This window comes from Hippoglossus stenolepis, chromosome 4 (genome assembly GCF_022539355.2).
Source record: "Hippoglossus stenolepis isolate QCI-W04-F060 chromosome 4, HSTE1.2, whole genome shotgun sequence".
Taxonomy (NCBI): Eukaryota; Metazoa; Chordata; class Actinopteri; order Pleuronectiformes; family Pleuronectidae; genus Hippoglossus; species Hippoglossus stenolepis.
In genome coordinates, this window is record NC_061486.1 from 16,287,554 (window position 1) to 16,308,365 (window position 20,812).

At 44.0% G+C, this 20,812-nt stretch overlaps 1 protein-coding gene across 1 annotated transcript in view; it reads left to right on the plus strand.

The window, feature by feature from the left end:
* clpb (caseinolytic mitochondrial matrix peptidase chaperone subunit B) overlaps positions 1 to 11,017 on the plus strand; it is a 37,452-nt gene extending 26,435 nt beyond the window's left edge. Inside the window, exons 8-16 of the mRNA XM_035154514.2 lie at positions 1,782 to 1,859; positions 4,383 to 4,438; positions 4,867 to 4,911; positions 5,337 to 5,498; positions 5,621 to 5,777; positions 6,224 to 6,297; positions 6,409 to 6,528; positions 7,625 to 7,729; positions 9,217 to 11,017. Of these exons, the coding sequence (XP_035010405.1) occupies positions 1,782 to 1,859; positions 4,383 to 4,438; positions 4,867 to 4,911; positions 5,337 to 5,498; positions 5,621 to 5,777; positions 6,224 to 6,297; positions 6,409 to 6,528; positions 7,625 to 7,729; positions 9,217 to 9,414 (995 nt within the window). The 3' untranslated portion in view covers positions 9,415 to 11,017. The remainder of the gene's footprint in view (positions 1 to 1,781; positions 1,860 to 4,382; positions 4,439 to 4,866; positions 4,912 to 5,336; positions 5,499 to 5,620; positions 5,778 to 6,223; positions 6,298 to 6,408; positions 6,529 to 7,624; positions 7,730 to 9,216) is intronic.
* Positions 11,018 to 20,812: the final 9,795 nt, after the last annotated feature.

Here is a 20,812-nt window from a genome sequence, read left to right on the forward strand (position 1 = left end):
AGCCTCATCGTTTAAGCTCATTATCTCAACTTGTGTTGCAAAGTGAGATATTTATGCCTTGTGAACCTTTTGGAACCCTAAAGCATGAAAAGGCAATGACAAGTTGAGAAGAATACATAGAAGTCAAAGACACATTTTAGCAGCCTGAACCATCCCCGGTATTTTTAGGTCATGGCTTTGACAAGATTGAATCTCATTTGTTGGAGTTAAACAGATTTCAAGAGGAAAAAACCTGAAGGACCTGGCAGTATTAACATGACCAACACTGGGGGCACTCACATCAGGTCAGCTAGCTGGCGCCCCTCATACAGAGGCTGGAGTCCTCTTGCAGCGGCCACAGGGTTTGTTCCAGCCCTTTGTTGAGTGTCTCTCCCGCTCTCTCTACCCGATTTTATGTTTATTATTTTATCAATATCAAATTACAAACTAGATTGTATATAATACACTTAGTATTCATGAAAATTATATTTGTTGGTTTGATGGATATAGAAACAACTTAATTTTGTTGAATATTGTTTTGCAAACCACTAGAGTAAAATACAGAAATCATTTAACTGTGTTGTGTTAATAATGGAGATACTGCAGATTTCTATTTGAAGATGTGAAGAAACAATGATGTAAAAACATACAGACTCTGATCCACCTCAAGAGGAGGGAACACAGGTTGAGAAGGAACATTTGAACAATAGTAACTTGTCCACACTGTTTATTCTTACTAAGGAAACATTGGATCCTGAAGATTCCCATCGATTGATCCAACCATGTAAAAACTCAGAGCTCTGTAGCAGCATTTCTGGCAACATCAGCTGCACTGGGAGATATTGAGGTTGATGCAGACAATACCTAATTAGCTGAAAAATGAAATCAGGACGCAGCTGTCCTTTATCTCTACCTGCTCTGTAATGTGTGCAGCAGAGCCGCCCAGCTTCTAAAGGCAGGATGTACAAACTACACAGACATTTTCTTACCAATGTGAAATGTAGAGTTACAAATGAAACTAAAATAAAAGTGTTTGGAGTGCGTGAGGAAACAGAATGATTGTTCTGCAGGGAACAAACAAAGGACACGGGGAGAGACCCGGATTCAAACCCGGGACTTTTTTTGCTCGAGGCAGCATCAGTGAGCCTCTGTGCCACAGCTTTGATCCCGGTGGCTGTGTTCACCCTCGTCTTTGGTTTTTGGCCCCAGCCTCTCAACAGGTTCGGATTTGGACGGGTTTGTGCTCGGGTCTCAGCTTCTTCGGTGAGCGACTGAAACCACGGCCAAATACACTCTTTGCTCGTCTCCCATCCACCTCATCATCTTGTCTTTGTGTATGTGTGCGAGAGCGGTTGCTGGGGTGATGGCAGGGTTGGGTAGGCACTCCTCTTTAAGCGAGCGTGTGTGCGTCTGTGTGTGTGAGGCTGCGATCCATGCTAAACTGATTTCGCCATGGCCGCGCCAGGGAGGCTAACACAATTACTGCTGGCTAATGGCCCCACTGACTGAAGGGGGGAGGATTGTGGGCAGCTTTCTGGAGGTCTCTCATCTCGCTCTCTCGCTCTGTTTTCTCTCGTCTTTCTCATTTTTTTTCCACCAAATGTCTCTGACCCTTTTCTCATCCCCGCCTTCTCTCTCTTTTATTGTAGTTTCTGGGATACCCGCTGCCCTCGGGTCAATCTGGTCCAGTTGGGTGAAACTTGGACCATGTTGCGCAAAAGCAAAGTCAACAAATGCAAATGACGGAAATAATAGCCTCCCTTTCTTTTCTTTCTCTGCCTCCCTGTCTGTTCGCTCTTCAGCCATCAGGAGGAAGGAGAATGGTTGGTACGACGAAGAGCATCCCCTCGTGTTCCTCTTCCTCGGTTCATCAGGAATCGGTAAATCACACTCTCACAACCAACTCTTCCTCTTTGTTTTGGTCTCATGAAGTGATGTAAAAAGGAAAAATACTCTTCGGGTTGGCTAAAAGTCGCTGCCAAAATAAACACTCAAGCAAGTCAAGTTTCCACTGAATGATCATAGAGTGAAGTGTATTCTCTTCCTGCCAAACACATTGATTTAAATGACCAAGGACACACAAGGCTACAAAGGCAGGTGTCACATTGTAAATAAAAAACATTTGAGAAACTTGACACACATTTTTCTACAGGGTGTCCGAATTTATTTTGTGATAATAATAATTCAAACTATTTTTACATCAGCTTTATTCGACTGATTAATTAACAAATGAGAAGCTCTCTTTGATCAAATCAAGACAAACTAAAATGACGCTTGGAGAGTGCACAACTCCAACAAGGCTAAGGCCCTATCTGGCAATGTTAAAGAAAGAGGAAAAAAAATGAAACCGCTCCTTCATTCTGATCCACTCCAAAATGAAACGGGTTCTTCCCTGGGTCATGCTTCACACTTCTACAAAACTTGAAAATTGGTTTGGTAGTTTTGGGGTTATCCTGCTAAATAACTAACAAATTAAAAGGTTGGCAAAAATTAACTAACCAGCCCTGTTCATGTTTTGTTAGTCCTGGAGTTTTTAGCCACACTACACAATGGTCGTTGACAAACATTCATGGTCCCCAGAGGATGAACACCACCGACTTTAATGAACCCCTGACATTTCCTCGAGTGGCATCATTAGGCCAAATGTGTTGATTGTGTTGATTTGTATTTATTCATGGTTACATGCATTTTAACATATGATTTTGTTTTCGATTTTTTAAATTGTCATACTAGGCAACAGCTTGACAGTGTCACTAAAGTCAGTCCTGGCCACCAAGACTCAATTGGTCTGGTTGTTTTTCAATCAGTTTCCTTCAGGGAACAATAACGTTTATCAATCAGTCAATCTTCTTGGAACCAGGCTCCTTGTGGTTGATAATAAAGCAGAACTGGTCAGTATCATGTAGTTATACACAACAAAGATAACGTCTTCAGAGTTGTTCACAGTGGTTCAAATTACACACAGATCCTTGTGGATGGTAGTAAAAACATGGATGTGTGTGTGTGTGCGTTATCTGGAAGATGAATATCAGGACTAGTTTGGGCATTTTATTTGATCAGTATTGGCTCCATAAAGTCCCATCCATTTTTAATACTCCATTGATTGAACACATTGAACTCTATCTACACACGCCACCATCAGAAACACGTCCGTGTACAAAACAATCAATGACGGGTACAAGTGGAAGTAGCCCAAGTAGGTGTTGATGACCAAATTCCTAAATTACAATGTGAAACCAAAACTAACAAATCAAATGTAAACAGTGTGATATAGACATGAGGCTTGATTCAGAATTTCTGGTGTGAAAACGCCTGAAATGTGTGTGGTCCGGTTGAGTATTTAAAGGACCAAGCTTGGGACGTCTGCAGTTTACACATTCACAAGTAGCAGGAAGAAGTGTGTTAGGTTGAAGGCAATAAGGAGACAGAGGAATATTATGGGATGAGATAGATGGCTAAAAAAGGAGGGAGATGGAGAAATGACAGGCCAGAGAGATAGATGAAGGAGCGACGGTGTTCATATTCTCTGTTGCCTTCAGCGACAAACAGTGGCCATCAGACATCAATATTAAACACAGCAACAAGACGCACACACACTCATCATACCCATATGCATACCAAACGCAGGACATCAATATCATATATGAGCATTTATATGCAGAATATTTTACCGACAAACATAATGTGTTCTTCTGGAGAGCTGCAGATGATTGAAAGCTTGGTAGAGGGAGGCTGTGGGATTGAGGCCGGCACTTAGAGAACGAGAGATATCGTCTCTCTGTCTGAAGTCGGGGAGACTTCCTGAATTCTCTGCATGCTGATGTATGAAAAAAAAGCAGGGACCATCTGTTTAGTTTTTTTACCTCCGCCCAGGGGCGTTTCAAGGGACTTTTGGGGCCCCAGACAAAAGGGACCTGGGGGGGGCCTACACAGTTGTTGTTGCGGTGGACTAACATAATAAGCTTTTCTCGGGGGGGGGGCCCTTTCAGCTCGCTCTTGCAGAGACAGGGTTACAACGCCCCTGTCTCTGCTTGATTTTGTTTGTTAGTTTGTTTGTCAGCAGGATTACACAAAAAATACTAAACTGATTAGAACCCAATGAATTTCAGTGCAGATCCAGGATTCATTTAGACTTTTGCGACATTGAGTGCTTTGAAATATTCACCAATTTCTCAAGAAATGATTATTGGATCTTGATTTTAAAAGAATCAGGCACATTTAGAAGACTGATATCTATGAGTGTGTGAAATTTGGTGCAGAAAGTGGACTGTTGGCTTTGGCTGAGTTATGCGCTCTACTGAGTGCCATTCTACAAAATAAGAAAATGGGAGCAGGGGCTTGTTCCTGGTGGAAACTGAATAATTAAATCATGTCTCTGTTTTGTCTGATTCGATGTGTCACAGGTAAGACGGAGTTGGCCAAACAGGTGGCCCGCTACATGCACAAGGACATTAAAAAGGTACACACACACACACACACACATACACACTGACATTTTTGTCTTTCTAATCTATCTATTTTTACAGAGAAAAATAAAACAAACCAGGGACAGAAAAAAGTAATAGTAAGCAAGAGTAGAAATTCTAGATGTGGATAATGAAACTCGAAATATAGGATAGACAGACAAATACACACTCACTGTGTATTTTCAGGTGTTTTAGCATTTGAATCAATAGGTGGACACCAGGTCGTCTCGGAGATATAAAACACTTATAAGACATTTAATTGAATAGCTCTTCCCGCCTTGAAGAAATGACAGACAATTCACTTAGTGTTGGTTTCCACGGTAATGGTACATTCAACCCATTCAACCGAGCACAACAGAAAAATACACACACAATACGTACAGCGGTTTGATGGGAGGATTAATCCATCTTGTGATTGCAGGGTTTCATCCGTATGGACATGTCCGAGTTCCAGGAAAAACATGAGGTAAGATACTTGTTATAAATACATGACAGTGACAATATTAAGCAGCTAAAGGTTTTGGTTCTTAAGTCATTATTTCTGACGAGAGCAGAACTGTTCCATTACTCTGCTGCAGAGTCATGACTTCAGATTCATTCTCCTTCGCACAATGGATGCAGAAATTAAAACAAATGTGTTTTTTATGTTTTTTTATGTTTTTACCCTTTTATGTGAAGCTTCGGTGATGATTACATTCGGTCTGAATTAGTTACATTATGTTGTGAAACTAAAGATCCACATCTGATCCATTTCACCCAAGGATTTTCAGCAGAATAAAACATTTTAGGAAGAGCAGAAGAAAATGTGATAGATGAAGGAGTTTTCATGTGAACCACATGTTTGTGTCAGATTATTAAACTCATTTTGACCCGTTGTTCCCCCTCTCACAGGTGGCAAAGTTCATCGGCTCTCCGCCGGGGTACGTGGGACACGAGGAGGGAGGTCAGCTGACCAAGCTGCTGAAGGCGTGTCCCAACGCCGTGGTCCTGTTTGACGAGGTGGACAAGGCTCATCCTGACGTACTCACCATAATGCTGCAGCTCTTTGACGAGGTGTGAATACAAACATGAACACACACACACACAGATAATATATTATATCTTTGTGCTTCTGTTTGTTCAAATTGAACTTGAACAAATCCATCTCTCCATCATTCCTGCTGTCCCTCTCTCAGGGTCGCCTCACAGACGGTAAGGGGAAGACCATCGAATGTAAAGACGCCCTCTTCATCATGACGTCTAATGTAGCAAGTGATGAAATTGCCGAGCATGCACTGCAACTCCGTCACGAGGCTGAAGAGGTCACCCGCAGAAAGCTGGCTGACAAGCTTGGTGAGAGGACCACATATTTACATAATTAAAAATACAAACACGACAATGAAGTACAACCTTATGTTGTTTTGTTCCTGTAGACATCATAATTCCAATCATCATCACACAGCAGCAGAAATACTTGTACAGGCTCCCACATTGGCAACACATGAAAACCCATCCTGACACACTGCTTTGCATTTCTATCTGTTGCTGTCGTCAAAGATCAGCCTGATGATATGAAGTCCTGTTCAAATAGTTTTGTTTGTCAGATCATTTGAATTTATTGCTGAGACTTTCACAGCGTCTTGCAAAATAATAGGGATCAAGAGTTTGCCAACCCGTTCACACAAACAGTATTTGTGATTTGATGTTAAACTGTAAAGACGTACCGAACGTAACCATCAGCAACGCTCAGGTGATAGAAGCAGAAGTGAAGTTAATGTTCACGTTGTGCTTTTCCCCAGAGGATGTACAGAAAATTGAGGACATCAAAATCTCCCGACAGTTTAAAGAGTCTGTGATTCGACCAATCCTGAAGGTAAAACTATGACATGAACACAAAAAGGACCCATGTTGTTTGCACATTGTCTTACTGGAGTTGGCCTCAGAGGCTCTACTTGTCATCCTTAATTGTTTTGTTCCCTCTTAGGCCCATTTCCGGAGGGACGAGTTTCTCGGTCGGATCAATGAAATTGTATACTTCCTGCCATTCTGTCACTCAGAGCTGCTGCAGCTGGTCAGCAAAGAGCTCAGCTTCTGGGCCAAGAAGGTGCGTAACACTGTTTACAGACAAATAACACGACAACGTGCACTTAAGATATTTTAATCTGGGAAAAACTAATGATCAGATGTTTGTTTTGTTGAGTGCTGAGGTAAGAACGGCCACACAGCTCTCACAATCCTGAGAACTGAACAGACCACGATGAGGGTTCTCACTGATGTTAACGATTGTTACCTTGTAGTGGGATTTACAAAGTCTCTACTTCTTCACAATATCACAACCACCATCACACTTTGTGCCATTTTTCATGTAACATCCCAAGAGCTAAACCTCTGTGTGTCTCCGAGAGTAGAAAACAGGAGATTTTCCCTTTTAGACGATCGTCCTCGGAGCAGCCGACATCTTTAACGTGTGTGTCCTCCAAGCGGGGATACACCCTCACTCCGATCTGAGCAGGAACACACGCAGATCAATATTATCTGCCACTGCTACTCACTATAATGTGATTACTGTGTTTAACATGTGGAGCCTTCATCAATATTTAATTATTAATATTACAGCTGGTCTCCTGACGGCAAACACGGGCCCTGCAGGCAACTGACAGGGACCTGACTCACGACTCCTACTCAGTCCTTCTTTTATACGCTGCCGTTTGTGATGTGTGTAGTCGTGTGTGTTAATTTTTTAAGTGTGTATGTCTTGTAGTATCATGTCTCTGTCTGTATGTGGCAGCAGTGCAAACGGCAGAAGTCTGATCACAGAATCCTCTGGAGCCAATGTTCTGTCACTCACTCCTAATAAACAAATTAAATGTTCCTCATTATGATCTTAGCAGCAGTGTTTCTAATGTTGTAATGTCAGTGTTTATGTCTCAGGAGTAAAACCTGGCATCTATTTTTATTGAATGGAGCGTTAGCATCAGGAGCTAAATGAGCAGCGCTGATCACTGCTATTGACTGGTGTTTGATTAAAATGCATTAAGAGCCTGTTGATTAGCGCTGGCAGACATCTTGCTTGACATTATCTCCTTGTGTCTTTCTCTCCATCTCATTTCTCCTTCATCCGTCTCTGACACCAACCTCTCATTCTGATTTCACTGTGTGTCTTACTCTTGTCTTTTTCTTTTCTCTCTTTTTTTCATTAGGCCAAGCAGCGCCATGACATCACTCTGCAGTGGGATCGCCCGGTACTGGACCTGTTAGCGGGCGGGTATAATATGCATTATGGAGCACGCTCCATCAAGCATGAGGTATACACACACTGTAACACACACACACTGTAACACACACAAGCCGTTTTCAGGCATGACCTGCGGATAAAGTCAAGAAAATCGGGTTCTGAGTTTACCCAGAGTTTCCCTTTCACACATGCACAGCACAGTGGGAGGGTCTCTGCACAGATGTGTTCACAACAGCAACAAATCCTCTGCATTGTTCAGGCAAGAGGTGGAGCAGCCGGCTGCAGCAGACAGAGACAGGAAGTAACATATTAACTCTGCTGCAGAGATCACAGGATTTTTGTTTACAACTCACAGACACCGGTGTCGGCTCTTATCAACACAAACTCTCTTGACATCTTAGTCTGCGTCTTCTACGTGTTTCACCGCAAGATATTTCTTTTCTTTTAGTTTTTTTCATTTTTGCATCTGTTGAGCATTGGAAGTGTCATCAACCCCCACTCACTCGCGGTGAATCCAGCAGGAGATCCCCTGCTGTGTTCTCACACTGGATTCTCCTACATGTCTATGGACTTTATACTGGGAGGCCAGGCGGAGAGGGTACTCTGCTAATCCGGAGGCTCTCACTGAGACATTTGCGTTCACATTTGAACCTCCTCCAGAGAAAGAGTTTCTTCCTTGGGTCGTGCCTCACCCCTCCACAAAATTCAATGGAAAGCTGTTCATGGTTTAAAAGGACAAATAAACTCTGATGAAAACCTCTTTGATGGAGGTAATAAAATGTAATATTTGCCTTCATTATAGATTCAAAATGAAGGTTCAGATAATACATTGAAATTGAATTTATTTAGAACCTGTCTGTAATGACTGTGATGGCAAAGACATTGGTTTAATGTAACAAAATTATGAATCTATTTTAAATCCACAAAAAAAACCACCACTCAATAATTCTTGAAAGTTACTTTTCAATTCAGTTCAATTTTATTTGTATAGCACCAAATCACAATATACATTATCTCAAGGCACTTGACATAGTAGGATGGAGACCTGACAAAATTATAGAGAAACCCAACAGTTACCACAACGAGCAAACACTTGGCGGCTGTGGAGAGAAATAAATGGGAAGAAACCTCTCGCAAGTCAGCAGTGTGGGCGGCCATCTGCAGGAGGAGAGGGTGAGGAGAGAAATGTGGGAGAGAAGAGAGAGACGTGGAACCGTTGTATTTCACCGCTGTCTAAAAGTGAAACTTAGAGAGGGAGAGAGGTAAATATTTGGTCTGTGACACACAATTGATCATGGAACGGCCTCCAGTCAGCTGAGCACAGTGTTCGATATCAGTCCATATCTTTCCTTTAGGGACCGAGCAGCAATGTTTTGGACAGAAGGTGTAGAAAGTCAAAACAATCTTTTTAAACTGAAATAAGAATTAACATAAGAAACAAGTGTATTAGAAAACAAAAAGGAAAACTTAGATGTTACAGTTTAGACTTCATTTTATTTTAACACTTGTGAAAACCAAACTCTTGCCTGAGCTCTAACCTCTTCCCTGATCCCTCAGGTTGAGCGGCGGGTCGTCAACCAGTTAGCCGCAGCGTACGAGCAGGAGCTGCTGCCAAAGGGCTGCACGCTGCGTCTGTCCGTCCAATCAGACGGCGAGGAGGAGCAGAGCTCGCAGAGTCTGCGGCTCGAGGTGGTGGGAAAGGACAGCTCGTCCAGAATGCTGGACATCCGTCCACCGCTCAGCCCCGAACACTGACAAAGAGCTCACAACACAGAGGATCTACACAGATATGTATGCACACATGTACACTTACCACACATATCATCGTCATCGTCACGGTGATGCAGTGTCAGGATGGAAGATTCATGATGGATGTTACCAATAAAAGTACCTCTAAAAAATACAGCACCGATGCCTCTGTTTCAGTCACACATGCAGTAACTTCATGCCAATTTGTCCACAAGCTGCAGAACAGGATCTGCCAACAGGAAATACAACGAATCCTCTGCTAAAGTTAATGTTACAACAGGCCTTCATAGCAGCTGCAGTTGAGATTCAGAACCATGCAGACATTTGATATAAAACTTACAGTCGAGCCACTGGACGCAGAACCTCTTGCTTTTCAGTTGTCGCCATGATATCAGGTTAGAGTCTCGCCTATTTCCTCCACGTGCCACACGCAGTTCACAACAAGATACACAGTAAAAATTATCTTTCGCCACAGTTTCAATGTCTATCAGTCGAATTGGACACAAACAAAACAATGTGCTACACTTCCTGGTTCAAAGTAAAAGCACTCAAACCGTCCATTTGTTTTAACAAGGTGTCGATTGTCGCAGTACGTAGGCGCACCTTTGATTTGAGGATATAATAGAAAACCTCATGTAGCAGCTCCACAGTAGACACGCCCCCTGTGTGAACCACAGAGACATCACCCGCTGCACCTGCACCCAGTGTGACCCGGGCATTCAGCACTGACTGTGAGATGTAAATGCTTCAGTGTGTCTGTGCAGCCTCGTCGTCGTCATCATCAGACATCAAACATATCATCAGTGGATTGATGCCATCGTATAAACTAATAGGAGCTTTGTTGCATTGTATTCGTAGAGGATCCACTGTTAGCTCGTGAAACGTTTACGCCCACTTTGTTGAGTAGAACACTAACACAGGTTAAAAAATATTTATTAAAGATATTATATATTGTATATTTAAGTTAAGGCAACAGTTATTTATGGAGGATCAACTAATGGAGGTTCAGGGATCTGTTAGAGCTTTTGCATGCGTTTGCTGAGATGAAGAATGGAAAATAAAGAACAGAATAGAAACTGTAAAAGAAAGAAGTTATTTATTCCATGATGCCAACATTTTAAAATAAATAAGAAACAGCCAATTTCTCCTGGGAAGGAAAATGAAGCATCAATGACCAAAGATAGTTTGACATTGCCTCTGTTTGTCACTTGAATGCACATCTCGCATGTGGAGAAACACTCACCAGCAGAGTTACATTTATAGATATGTTTTAAAAAACTGCTTATTCATTTTAGTAAATAATGTGTTAATGGAGGAAAAGACGTGTATCAGTCACTTTGAGTTATAGATAATAAAACCTCCTGGTGAATAGTGTCTGTTGATGCATGTTAAAGTCAAGAAGCATCGTCTGTCACGGCGGCGCTCTGGTGCTGTACAGTGTGTCTCTTTGTGACAATAAGAGAAATTTAGAGTCGTAAAGAAACAATAATCAAAGTGTTGTATCATAAATGTTTGAACGGCATGTCGACGAGGCGCCAAATGTAATCGAGCGACATCCCTCATTGTTGTTTCCACTGTGTAAATAAAGTCGTCACAACAAAAAGGGGAATTCCTCTGTTGTGTTTTGTTTTTTTGTTGTATTTGTGCTGCCTCTGACACTTCTGATGGATGGATGGATGTGTGTGTGTGTGTGTGTGTGTGTGTGTGTGTGTGTGTGTGTGTGTGTGTGTGTGTGTGTGTGTGTGTGTGTGTGTGTGTGTGTGTGTGTGTGTGTGTGTGTGTGTGTGTGTCTCTCTCTCTCTCAGAGCAGTGCCTGGGTGGGAATTCTGCAACAATGACGCATGTCCACCTTGTGAAACGACATGACAGAGGAATTTGATTGGAATTCAGCTCTCTCTCTCTCTCTCTCTCTCTCTCTGTGTGTGTATGTGTGGGGGGGGTGGGCCGTGTCAAATGCTGGGAGCAAATGCAGCAGCGCGGTAAACGCCACAGAAATGTGGAAAGCATCACACACACACTGACACACACCATGCAGGAATGTCTTCCCTATGGGGAGGAATTAGCATCCAGGAGAAGGACACATTGAGTCTGGCTCTCTGCTCGGACCCCCCAAACACCCCAAACAGTCACAGACTGCTGCCTCCTGTGAAGAGGGAGGGTTTCTCATGTTTATAAATCGTTCCCCAAACCAGCATTATTGTAATATAACACTAGCGTCCATCTCTAGGGCTGAAACAATCAGTCAATTAATCAATTAGTTCATCAACAGGAAAAATCTACTAATATTTTTCAAGAAAAATGCAAAATAAGACCCAGCTTCTTTTTACATGAGGATTATTGTGAATACATTTTTGTGTCTGTCACACTGAGCACCGATGCTGCGTTTGGCAATTTGGGACGGCGTTAGAAAATATTTTGGGGGGTTATTTTTTTTAAGTTTACTGAATAATCAGTTATAGTACCCAATAAGAGTTAGTTACAGCCTGGATTCTCCTCCCGTTATTCTTTTTGGTGACATCTCAATGGTCTCAAAGCTGGAACACCTCATTGAAATGGATAAACTCTGTCTCCTTTATGACGTGTACACTAGTTTTATTGATGATTTTAATGATGAATAATAAGAATGATCGTTTTTTTATGTAGCTAACTTCATTTTGTGGTCCTATATCTATACAGATTCTCATTATCCATGCTTCCTCTGTGGTTTTATGAATTGTAGTTTTTCGCTGTAAATAAATAGTCACACACCTGAAGTGTCGTCTGGATGTTGTGAGGCTGAGTTGGGGCTTAAACTCTTGACGCCCACAGAGAAAGAAGCAGCAGCAAGTTTTTAAACACTGGACTCTAGCAGTGGCAGCATCTAGATCAGGTTTTGCTTTTATACCTCGAGGCTTTTCCCATCGCTTATAACCCTCAAACACATCTGCAATTTATGGTTTTAGGAAGTCGAGCTGGCACGAGGATGTGTGTGTGTGCGCGCGTGTGCGTGTGTGACGCACGTGTGTGTATCCATTTACCATCCCCCGAGGAGGAAGACAAGAAAAAGAGGAGAAGGAGAAAGAGAAGAGGCTCTTAGTCTGTCCGTCAGGCTATTTCTGACTGCTGCCATTTCTCTGATTAGATTATGGAGAAACAGAAACCTGGCCCTCCATCGTCCTAACCTCCCTCTATCTCGCTGCAGTTTGCTCACTCGCCCCCCTCCCTCCATCCCCCCTCTCCTCTACCTCTCTCTCTCAGCCCTTCCTTCTCCCTCTTCCGTCCGTCTCTGTCCGTCCATCTGTCTCTCTCTCTCTCTCCCACCTTCTGCTGATGATGAATGAGAGGGTTAAACTGGAGGAAGGGACACATGGAAGAAGAAGAGAGTGAATATGTACAATTTTCATTAATGCAACAACATCTTTATTAAAGTGAAGAGTATGATGCTTTATTTGTTAAAGCCAATGAATTTGTTCCCTTGAAAGTAAGCGGAGACTTTGCATTAGATAACTAGAATCAGAATTCACACAATCGTACATATAAGTCCTCTTAATATGCCTGATTGTTTTTCATCAAAACCCATTTCTTTCTTCCAAGAAACTGGAAGAAAGAGAACTTGATCTGCACCGAGATGTAATGGTTTCTCTCCTGACCCATCCCACATCCGTCCAACAAGTTTCATCCAAATCCTTTCGGTTGTTTTTGTGTAACCTTGTTCACAAACAAACAAAGATATTCTCCTTGGCAGAGTTAAAGCAATGATATGTAGGAGATGTGTCCATGCAGGAGCCTGATCCAACACTTTCAGTGAATGCAGCAGACACAGCAGGTTAACCAAACAGTGCTCCTGTCCTCTGCTGATGCTGTGTCAGTTATTTGAATTAGATTCAAACTTATTTTCTTCGGAACATGCATTATATTTTAGCACAATATCAACTAAAAAGACAGGTTTGACCAGGGTGCCTCTGCAGCACGGGGCCACAAGGTGAGGTAATAACACACCCTGCTGCACTTTAGTGGTGCGAATTCTCCAAACAAAGTGTAATGAACCAAATAACAAGAACTATACGGGGCCCTTCGGTCGCCTTCAGGTTTGAAGTGCAGACTCCGAATCATCACATCTGCAGGTTGAGTCTGAACGGGGGGGTTTGGTGCATCTCGCTGCATCTCCCTCTCTACGGTGACGGCTCGATAGTTAAGCTGTGAAATGCCTGGAGAATGCTTTTTAAAATCCAAACCAGTTGACATGCAGCAGCTCTGGGGGTCTAGTTGTACCCGCTGACAGCGCTGAGGGCTCCTGAACACCAACCTCTGCTGTGTGTGTGTGTGTTGCTGAAGTTCGGGTGTGTTTGATTTCAACACCTTGGCTGTGCAGCTGAGTGCAGCAGCAGCAGAGAGGTGCAGCGTGCAGCCAGGTGGAGGTGCTGAATGATGAATGACTACCAGAGGTTCTCCCATTATCATATCTGTCCCCCAGCTCTTAACGGGGGATTTTCATCCGTGTCCCTCCGCACAATACTCTTACACTAACACCCCCTCCTCTCCCTCACTCCCCTCTCTTTCTCTCTTTGTCCTCCCCCCCCCGCAGGAGAGCGATCGATTTCACCTCCATTACCTCAGTGCACTCAGCTGCAGGATGGAGATGCTCCTCAGTCCTGCAGCTGCAGTGGGAGCAGCACAGTTATCACAGGCTGCACAAATAGCTGCTTTCAGACGTGCAATGAACTCCGGATAATCTCATAACATTCTCTGGAGGGGCTGTATGTGAAAACGTAAATGTCCCAGTGAGAGGCTCTGCCAGCGAGCCCCCAATGTCCTAATGAGCTGATGTGAGAAAGCAGCAGAAGATCCTCTGGATGAGTCAACGCCAGCAAGTGGGTGTGTTGATGACATTTCTAACAAAAACAAAAAGAAAACAAATATTTCAGGTTGAGAAAGCAGTGGCGTACACGTAGAAGGCCCCTACGAGGATCAAGCTTTTAGTGATAAGAGCCGACTCTGGTGTTGATGAGCTGTAAACCAAAATGTGTGAATGCGTTACACTCCGAAGATTTCTGTTTTGTTAGTGGATCTGTCCAAATAAGTCTTCATGTGTGAGAGACAAACTCCAGAGAACGTCTGGAAACATTTTGCGGACATTCTGCGGAGTTCATGTCTGAAAACGGCTTGAGTGAAAGCCTTCGGACTTTCTCCGGCCAGCCCCCTTCTAAAAACTCAGCAGAATGTCGGAATGAGCCATGGGAGAACACAGCAGGAGATCCTCTAGAGGATTCACTGCAAGCTAGTGGTGTGTTGGTATATTTCTAACACGCAAACAGACGCAAAAATTTGGTGCCATATACACACAGGAGATAGTGACAAAGATGTCTGACCGGAGAATCTCCAGCTGCTGTTCATGTGTGAGAGGGAAACCCTGGAGAGAGTCCGTACCTAAACATGCCGACATTCTCCGGAGTTCATGCCTGAAAATGCTTCATAACCATTTTGTGTGTTTGTTCTATTCGGATTCTCTGACCTTTAATGCGTTAATGTCTGGAGCTGTGGGTTGGGGGGTTACACACACCGGATGCCGTCAGGTTACCGCAAGGTGATCACGTGACAATCCAACCCTCCCCTGGGAGAATTAGCATAAAAGACGAATAAAGGACCCCACCAAAAAAAAACACACACACCAGTCTGTCCTCCTTTCTCTTAAAGAAAAGGAACAAATCCATTCCGCCTAATTCGAACCTTGCTCAGGGACAGCTCGCGTGGCAGATTGCAGCCTAATTAGTTTAGAGGGAATTTAATTCAATTAACTTTCCACAGCTCCGCGCGCCCCGCCGCTGCAGGGCTGCTTTCAGAGCGCGGGGCCAGAGCTGCAGATCTAATTAGCGTGTTTGGAGAAGCTCTCCATGCGCGCGGCCATCCCCTCAACCGCTCCAGCTGTGGTGTGCGTGCGTGTGCGTGAGATTTGTGTGCCTGTGTGTGTGTGTGTGTGTGTGTGTACCGTGGTCTCTCGGGACCGGTTTTTTTTTTTTATCCTAAAAAGCTTCTTTTTTAAGTAACATGCCGTCGTCCATTAGGATAATACAGGTCCGGTGGCGCAGTGGAGAGATGGACGCAGCATGAGAATAACCCGCAGCTGCTCTGCGTCCCGGCCCGGCTGCCGAGCGCGCGGCCGCCTCACGTTAGAGCGGACTCGAATTAGTTTGAGTGTAATTTGATTGGTTCAAATGAATGGCTGCATTTTTGACTAAACTTCAGGCTGATGAATGCGGGTGCTGACAACGATTCTGTGTCTGTGGCACATTATTTAGGTTTGGAGAAATGTTTGATCCAATATTTTTAAAAGATAATGTATGGATATTTTTTATCTTTTCTCTGTGATGATGATGAGCACATGTAGTAAAGCTGTTTTGGCTCCAGATTTGGCCCACTTCCCTTATGGACTGATGGCACTTGGGCGGTCAACTCCTGTTTGCCAGATCTGGGACACAAGTAAGCCACAGCTACACCGCCTGTCAACCAAAGGTGCCAAAGGTGGCCGGATTAGTTTTGTGCTGTTTGGGCCACATTCACCATTTACTACATGGACCCCTTTAGGTTCTCATCCAGATTTGACTTTGCCCAGAGCACCGCATGTTTGCCAAAACAGGCCCATGTTTTGTTTTTGGGGGGTATTTGGGCACATTTACCATTTTGAAAGTGGTCCATTTTAAACTTACATCCATTTTGTCCGGGCCACAAGAAGGCCAGAAGGGCCACCTCGTGTCCTGAAGTGGCCCACATCCGTTTGTTATCTGGGCCAACATTATGCTTCAGATCTAAAAATTGAAGATCAATGACAATATGAAGCACAAAAGATTAATAAATCACATATTTCCCATCCATGTTCTCATGGTTTCTGTGGTGTTTGTGTTTCTTTGTTTCAACAGGTCTATATACCACTTTTATTATATTATAAAAAGCTTCATCCTAAATTACAGCCATGAAAAAATAATTTAGGCCTATATGTAAAATACACTGTCTATCTAGTTCTTTATATTTCCCTCCTGCAGAGCGGAGCACCAGGCTCAGCCAGGACCCTGCAGTGTGATTCTAAACAGGTGCATCACCACCAGGCCTCCACCGCCACCACAACAAACTGGTGCTGTGGCTCCGTCTCTAACCCGGTTAAATACGCACCCTCGTCTCGAGCCGGAGCGTCACGGTACATTCCGGTAATTGGGGATTGAAATGCGGGGACAGGCGCACCGACGGGACCCCCACCCCCCCTCCACCCTGGCCGGGAGCACCACCACCACCTTTACTTCCCTCCCTGCTCCTCCCTCCCTCCGGCACCGTCTCTCATCCATCATCGGGCAAATCAAATGCGCATCGCCGCTGCAGAGGCGCGCGGGCCGGTGTTAACGGCAGGATCCGTGATTTCTGATTTTATTTTATGCGCGATTAAACCCACCTCCGAGGGAAAGAGCAGCTCGTGGAGGGACGATGACACGACACATTTCAGTGACGGTGCAGGTGGAGAGGCTGGCCTGCAGTCAGCCCGGATCAGGATGGAGGTTGTACAGGAAAAACATGTCCCCCTGAAAATCCTTTTAAAATCAAGACACCAAAACCAGAACTGTCATTAAACTGTTGATAGACATTTAAAATAGTGTGTTTAACAACCATTCCAAACTGCAGACACGTGGTGAGTACAGATATACTACAATGCAGCAAGGCCTAATAAGATCTTTTGTGTGTGTCGAGGTAATTCAATCAGCCAGTGCGTATTTTGCGCACAAACAAAATACGCAAATGTGCCAACTAGATCAGCGTTAATGGACTCGCTTGTGACAGATTTCTACTCTTCCCTCACTTCCCCTCCATGTTCAATCTGCATTGAAAGGCTATAGTCACAATAATTCAATATGTACAACAACAAGATGTCCAATTAAATTCAGAGGAAAGAAAAACGCACAGGAGCGCACATGGGGCCAACAAATAAGGCAAATCGTTTCGAAATTTAATATATTTATTTAATCTATGAATTTATGGCCAACTGATAATAATTAAGATATAAGGATCATATAATCATGAATAATTTGCAGGAGAATCTACATAAAATTGGATTAATTGATGACTTGTGTTTATTTTACATAATTACGCGCACCTTAAAACAAAGATCCGTGGGTATTCTGTTGATACTATTGCAGCTACTTTCAAACACTGCTCCTTAATGCAGTGGAAGTTTGAATTGTTGTAAATATTAAAGTCTCTGTTTCACTGAACCCTCCTCATTAGGCCTCTGCCCCAGCTTCCCCCACCATGCCATGTAAAATCCGTTTGGCTTCATGTGGCTCTGACTTCAATTAACTCTTAATAATCATCTCCGCATGTATCAGGGCGTTAAACTGCGTGTTTCACAAAGGACATCTCACTGCCCAGACCTGAGAATCAATAGCTGCCTGACTCCAGAGGCAGGAGAGCGTCTCTGGGCACACGGGCCATGTTCTTCTCTGCGCTCCCATGATGGATGGAGCAGGCAGCCTCCCTCTCTCTCTCTCTCTCTCTCTGACTGACTGACAGCCTCGGACCACCACCGCGTGTCCCGGGACAGATCCCGGCCTGCTGGGCCTCCCGCGTGGCTTTTCTTCAAACCACATGTGTCGCCGCTGCCACATCCTTTGCTCATCCCTTATCCCCCTGTCTCTGTCCACACACACCTCTCCATCAACGCCACCCATCCGTCACAGAGCCCAGTCTGCGCCACGACGCACGCTAATTCCTCGAGGCCAATCTGTGTGCTAAATCAAGGTGGAGCATGAGAGAGGATTAAATTAAGATTCCTCTACAGATCATATTAGAAATACGCGAACAAATAAATATGGATGAATATAAATATGAGGCGCAGGGCTGCTGGTTTTCTCCTTGAAAAATAAAAAGACATTAAGTGCAGAGTCCCTTAAGGAAAAGCGTTTAGTTTAATGGCTGCCCCCTGACATCCCCAATAAATATCATTGCAATAGAAAATAGGTTCATTCGTTTAATAAGTATTAATGAAGCATGATGGAAGAAGCCTAAATTTACTAATCAATGAAAACATAAAACTAAACACTATAAGAAATTCAATTAAAATGACTTTTATTCTATCACCTTAAATACTATCTACCCTGATAAACCAATGGATTAATATTCTTCATATGGAGACTGGTGGGTAATTACAATGGTGCTAATCCCTCAGTTTACATAGTGTTTTGTCCCCCGTGGACATTAAAGCCTCATCATTTAATGGTGCATGACTGCTTTTCAATAAAAGAACCAGAATAAAATGTGTAACGGTCCTTTAATGCTATCTCAATCATAACTCTAGAAACTGACAGTGCAAGATTCCCCCAGTGCTCCACACATTGGCCTATAATCCCTATAGTCGGGGTCCCTCTCTCTCAGGGGCCCTCAGGAGCCTCTAGGGGACCATTGTGTCCCCTCTTCTGTTGACTCAGACGTCATGAATGCCAAAGCTCCCCGTTACTGTTTCCGTCCCATCGGCCCATGAATGTAAAAGTCCAAAGTTAAAGCCTCCGCAGCGGAGGAGAGGGTCTCCCCCTGCAGCGCCGCGCGGAGCACTAAAGGCTGGATTAGCGGCCTGGGAGAGAGCGCTCCCTGCTCTTTGAAGGGATTAAGGTTTAAATGCGTGAAAAGCGGGAGAGCTAGGGTCGCTCCTGGCCGATGCTCTTTTTTTTCCTCCCTGGACGGAGGCAGAGCCGCGGAGTTGAACTGTGAAACTGTTTAAGTTTCTTGGTAAACTCACCTCTGAACCCTCCAGACGGGAGCAGGACGCACAACAGCCGGCACGGCCTGGGAGCCGCGGCCCACTGCAGGGTTTAGATCAAATGTGTGTTTGGTTTAAAGAACAGGCTGCGGTCATGATCACACAGAACTTAATGGTGTATTTAAATACCGAGTCCGTTGGGAAAAATGTTGTGTTCTCATCTAACAAATGTTTCACTGCTACAACTGCACAGTGTTTATTCTCTCGTGGGCTGAGCACCGTTTACAGGACACAATACAAACAGTGAGATACATCTGATGGGGCACTACAGGGTTTAATGTCACGATGAAGAATCTATAAAGGTAAAATGGTCTCAACTGTGAAATAACAGCTGTATAGTCTTCATAATAACGTGTCAGTAAAAGGAGCCGGGACTTGTCATTGTCTCTTCAGAGGCAGGTGCAACAAAAATCACTCAATCTTACGCAGAATAAGGACGTTTCTTACTTACTATTAACTCTGGATATATGTGTTTTACATCAATAATGAGTCACTACTAGCGATACAGGCCTAGATGTGAAACAGGGCTGGAGCCAGAGTCACAGTGACGCCCCGTGTAGACATGTTGTGCTCTAACGCATGTTGTGTTTACCAGCATCTGCACCAGACTGAAAAACCGGAGCACCGCCCCAAACCTCTGACCACACAATAAACACTTCACACAAGCCCTATCAATAATACTCATTTATACTGCACTGTGTGTGTGTGTGTGTGTGTGTGTGTGTGTGTGTGTGTGTGTGTGTGTGTGTGTGTGTGTGTGTGTGTGTGTGTGTGTGTGTGTGTGTGTGTGTGTGTGTGTGTGTGTGTGTGTGTGTGTGTGTGTGTGTGTGTGTGTGTGTGTTATAATGTTATTAAGCACCATCATCATGCAGCCTCTGGTCAAAGCAGAGATAAGAGCGCGCACACACATTGGTCTCCGTTATTATGCGTTTTATAAGCGCGCACACGAGCCTAAGTCGATTAATTCCTCGCGTGCTTCACGTCACAACGTAATTTTGTTTGTTTCTTTGTGGATGATATTATTTGGTGAAATCTATCCGCTAATAAAAAGCCTGTTAATTTCTACGAACAGAGGCTGAGACGCATGCCACCTTCTAAATGGCACCACGGTTTGGATGGAGCGCGCGCCTGCCTGTCGGTGTTAAACCCTCTGTGTGTGCGTGTGTGCGCGCGAGTGTGTGTGCCGTGTGGGATATGACTTATCACATTGTATGACACCGAACAATAAACTTAAACCAATTTATGGAGCGTCAATGCGTTTACGGTTATCCTGTCGCGGTCGTCTCCGCAGCCAATTCCCTCTCTCGTCCTATACATCAAACTGACGCGCGCTCTGGTGACATCTTCCGTAAAAGTGATCGGAATCAAATCAAAGCTTTTAATCTCGACAATCACCGTCACATCTGGACTTTTCTCGACACATAAAGACTTCTGCGGCTCTGCTGCACTTGTCTCTGACGCAGCAAGTGTTTGGGACCCAACACACACCTGCGCGTAAAGCGCGTTTTACGCACGAGTTAATAGATGGATTATACAGTTTGGGCTGTAAATGTAGGCCCGTATCTCTTAAGGTGACGTGGTAGAAGCTCAGTGCAAACCGATGACACTTTAGATTTCTCCAGAAGCACAGAA